The sequence below is a fragment of the Cryptomeria japonica genome, chromosome 5 (genome assembly GCF_030272615.1).
Source record: "Cryptomeria japonica chromosome 5, Sugi_1.0, whole genome shotgun sequence".
NCBI classification, from domain to species: Eukaryota; Viridiplantae; Streptophyta; class Pinopsida; order Cupressales; family Cupressaceae; genus Cryptomeria; species Cryptomeria japonica.
The window spans coordinates 481,346,537-481,350,730 of NC_081409.1; the positions used below are offsets into that span (position 1 = coordinate 481,346,537).

General features: G+C 33.0%; 1 protein-coding gene across 1 annotated transcript; it reads right to left on the minus strand.

Annotated features, from left to right (window-relative positions):
• Positions 1-739: 739 nt before the first annotated feature.
• Positions 740-3,127, minus strand: LOC131875951 (uncharacterized). The gene is made up of 3 exons (XM_059220691.1): positions 2,644-3,127; positions 1,345-1,698; positions 740-915 (listed from the first exon to the last, which is right to left on the minus strand). Exons 1-3 carry the CDS (start codon positions 3,125-3,127, stop codon positions 740-742), a joined length of 1,014 nt encoding a protein of 337 aa, XP_059076674.1.
• Positions 3,128-4,194: the final 1,067 nt, after the last annotated feature.

The following is a 4,194-nucleotide window of genomic DNA, read 5'->3' on the forward strand; positions in this document are numbered from 1 at the left end:
GGTACTACAGGTCTAGTTTTTATTTCAACTTAGGTGATGTCATCAAAAGGAATATCATTATGCTTAATTTCTAAGTTAGCCATAAAATCAGCCAAAATATTGTTAGATCTTTCAATCCATGTTATATAAAATGTATCAAAAAGTTCAGTTGAATCCCACACCTCATTTCTATAATTTCAAAGCCTTACATTTTTAGTGGCAAATATTTCCCTTACTTGAGATATGACTAACTCTGAATCACCATAAATTGTTAGTAATTTAATGCCATATTTACTTGTGATCCCAAGGCCTAACAAGAGTGCTTCATATTTAGCAACATTGTTTGTCCATTCAAAAGCTAGCAAAAAAAAATATTTGAATGATCTTCCATTAGAAGAAATAAAAACTACACCAACTCCATTTTGTTCTTTACTGCAAGCACCATCAAAATACATTTTCCAAATTTTATCCTCATGCAATTCAATAGTATTTTCAAACCTGTCAGTTTTGTATTGGATGGGTTTAGAAATACTTACCTGAAAGTTATCTATATATGTTTGGAGAAAACATGTTGTCTCGTGCGGATCAACCTCCTCTATCAGGTAGAATGATCTCGGTTCTCTATCAATCCTTACATTGGCCGCTTTTACTGGGATGGTTGCATATGAAAGATCTAGCTGGACATGTCCACCCACCAAATTTGACCATTGCCTTGATAATAACATCCCATAATTTGGCAGAACCTGCACAATAGTGATGTCTATTTTATATGATGTATTAGGGCATGCTGAAATCGAAACTCCACATTTTTCATAATTCCAACAACTGGGACTAATTTGTTATCCATAGCATAGCATTTCCCATAGGGAGTTTCCACATGCATCACAAGTTCTTTCATGACATCTTTTGGCATTATGTTCACGGCTGCACCTGAATCTATCATACAATTCTTAACCATTTTATTGTTAATCATCAAAGTCAGATAAAAAGGATTAACCTGGGTAAGATTCTTAATGATAGAAGTTCCCAAATAGACAACAGGTGGATCTTCAACTTTTGGCTTATGATCCTCTTTATTTACTTCACCAACGTTAGACAAAATCTTGATTGTTTCATGTTTGTAATTAGGAAATTTCATTACTTCAAGTAAGGGCACACATATTTTCACCTGTGATAAAGCCTGAGACATAAATGATCCATAATTTGAGAGTGGCTTACTAATCTGTTTCTTTTCAATTGGCTTTGTTAATTTAAGAGGTTCTTTTTGTTTGTCCTTTTCTACTGCAACTTCCTTTTCCTTGTTAGCAATGGTGTCTTTGTTTCCACTAGCTTTAGGAACCTTTGCAAATATCCCTAATGTATTACCTTGTTCTTGGTTCACTATTCTATTTCTTAACTGATAATTGGTTTTTGCTTGAGCTACTGCTGCCACAGTATATGATTTCTTTTCTTCATCTGTTAAGTTCCTCAAGGAATGCACTGGCTCTTCATTATGGAACAATCTCCTCAAGGATGGGATGTCCGCTTCATCATTAATAAAAACTTGTTGTACACTATGTTGTTGGTTCTCTCTTCTCCATTGTACATCTGATGATTGATCACCCTCAGATGAATCCTCATCCCTACCCCAAAATGGATTTGATGGAAGTACATTTACTATGGGCTCATATTCATTCTCATGGTCCTCTTCTGCAAAACCTTGAGCAATTATACATTGTTCTGCAACATGGGGTAAATTGCATACTTCACACCATGGATATTCTTCAACAAAATTATTTACCTTCTTCAATGGATCAGGAGTTTCTTTGCTTAGATTTGCATTCACTGGTTAACCATCTTTCCACTTTGTATTATATGGCATGTCATGCAATCTTGGTCTATTGTAACTTATAAGCTTGTTACTTCTATATGGGGGCGGTTTTTCATTATGATTTTGCTTACACTTCATATCCTTTAGCATGTCCATGATTTGACCAAACTCATCCTTTTTTGTTGTTCTAGGATTATATAATTTTGGATCATCTCTCTTGCAAATTCTCCTAGCAACCTTTCTATTATTTTTAATGGTATTATCTATTTTAAAAGCTTGCTGCAAAGTAGTAGGTTTATGAGATAAGATCTCATAATGAGTCTCGCTGTCAAAAGCACTTAAATAAAAATCAATAAAAAATGAATCAACAGGTCTAATATCTCTTGGTATCCTGTTAAGTAATTTATTAAACCTTTCATTAAACTCATAGACTGATTCATTCTCATTTTTCTTTATGCTAGTCAACTCATGAGATGCGAATGAAGTGTCACTTGTTCTCCAAATTCCTCCAAGAATATTGTCACAAATTCCTGCCAACTACCAATACATCTATCAGGAAGATTCCTATACCATTCTCCTGCATCCTCTGTTAGAGATTGAACAAATAATTTCATAAAAACATCTTCATGAGGGATTTCAAACTCTTCAATGGTATTTTTTACATTTATTACATGTTGTTTTGCAGAATCAGTTCCATTTCCTGTGAATTTAGAAATAGAAGACCTTAAATTGTTTGCAATCTGATTTGGATATCTAATTATCCCACTGAAATCCAACTATTTATACCTCTCAATGGTCATAGGTATTCCACAACCATAGTTTTTAATCTGAGTTTCTATTTCCTCCATTATTACCAATGTTTCCATTGTTACCTCCACCATTACTGTTATTTCCATTTTTGTTGTCCCCATTACCATTGTTGCCATAGTTTCCATTATTACCATGATTTGCTCCATTATTACTTACATTGTTGATCCTATCTCTATTATTCCAGTTACCAGTAATTTCCCCACTATTAGTTCTTCTTTCACCATTATGATTATTGTATTGTCTATAATTATACTGTTTTTTATTTTCATGGTAGGGTGTATTTTTCCATTTATCCTTTTTTTCATAATTATTATCTAAAGCATCAGACAATGGATTATCATAGACCTTAAATGGTTGCTCCAAGTTTCTCATGTGAGGGGGACTATACCTAGGGGTTGTTAGTCTAGTTACTTCACCTTTTCCCTTCTCTTCGTCAACTCTGTTTGACTTAGGGCTTTGAATGACATCTCTTTCTAATCCAAGTTTCTGCAATACCCAATCTGGTTGTCTCTTAAGAGCCTTTGCCATTTTAGATTCATTTCCATTTAAGTCAGCCATTCTAAGAATAATTTCATCCAACACATATCCTGCACATACAATCCAACAATAAATGCTCTTATGATGAAAATGTATATATAAAACATCGAAGAAATAACACAAGATATTTTATAAAAATGTGTGCTAACAGAGTCATATCTGGTTGTTTATGCCTTTGGGAGTACTTGATATTCATGTTAGACCATGGGTTGCTTATGATGGGTTGTGAGGACTTAGTTTCGTGGGTGCTCTAGTTGTTCTTTTGAGATTGCTTCTTATCATGTTTCAGATGGATCCTTTTTTATTTTTTTTCTAGGATCATTCATGTATCTATTGGACCAATGTGGTCGTATGTATTATTGGTTTATGTACGCCTTGATGACATGATGTAAATTATGTGAACCTTTTGTATTCTTCACCCTACTATTTATCAGAGGGGTCTTGCAGTCAAGCAGACCCAGAGATGTAGCCCACTAGGGGTGAACTCCAATATCAATTTGGTTTTATGTGGTGGTTGTGTTCTTTTGTTTCCTTTTTATTTAGTATGTATGGATGGCATTATGGTTAAAATGTATAATGTGGATTAGATGATATTAATCTTAAATGCATGTATGTAGTTATCTTATTAAATGCAGTTATTTGGATCATGAAGAATGTAGGTTAGTATAATGGAAGGTATTCATTAGTTTTTAATGCAATTAAAATATGTAAGGAAATTAGATGCATGACATATATTTTATTGTAGGATTGAACATAATGTAAGGTTAAATTGTAATGGATGAACTTAATCATGTTATCTATATTTTTAACCTACCAAATGAATTTATCCTTTGTTTAAAGTATTATCATGTCATTAAGTTAATCGACTTAAATGGATTAATTAGCCTGAGTTGAGTTAAGTGTTGAATCAAGTAATCACATTGGGAAACTCTTTAGGTGTTAGTTAAGTCTTCCGTTGTGTAATCTGAACTTAATGATAATTCAATGTATCGTTATTTTGTTTTAACTTTTAATAAAAAATAAAATATTTGCACTCTATTCTTGTGTTTTAGCTTTAT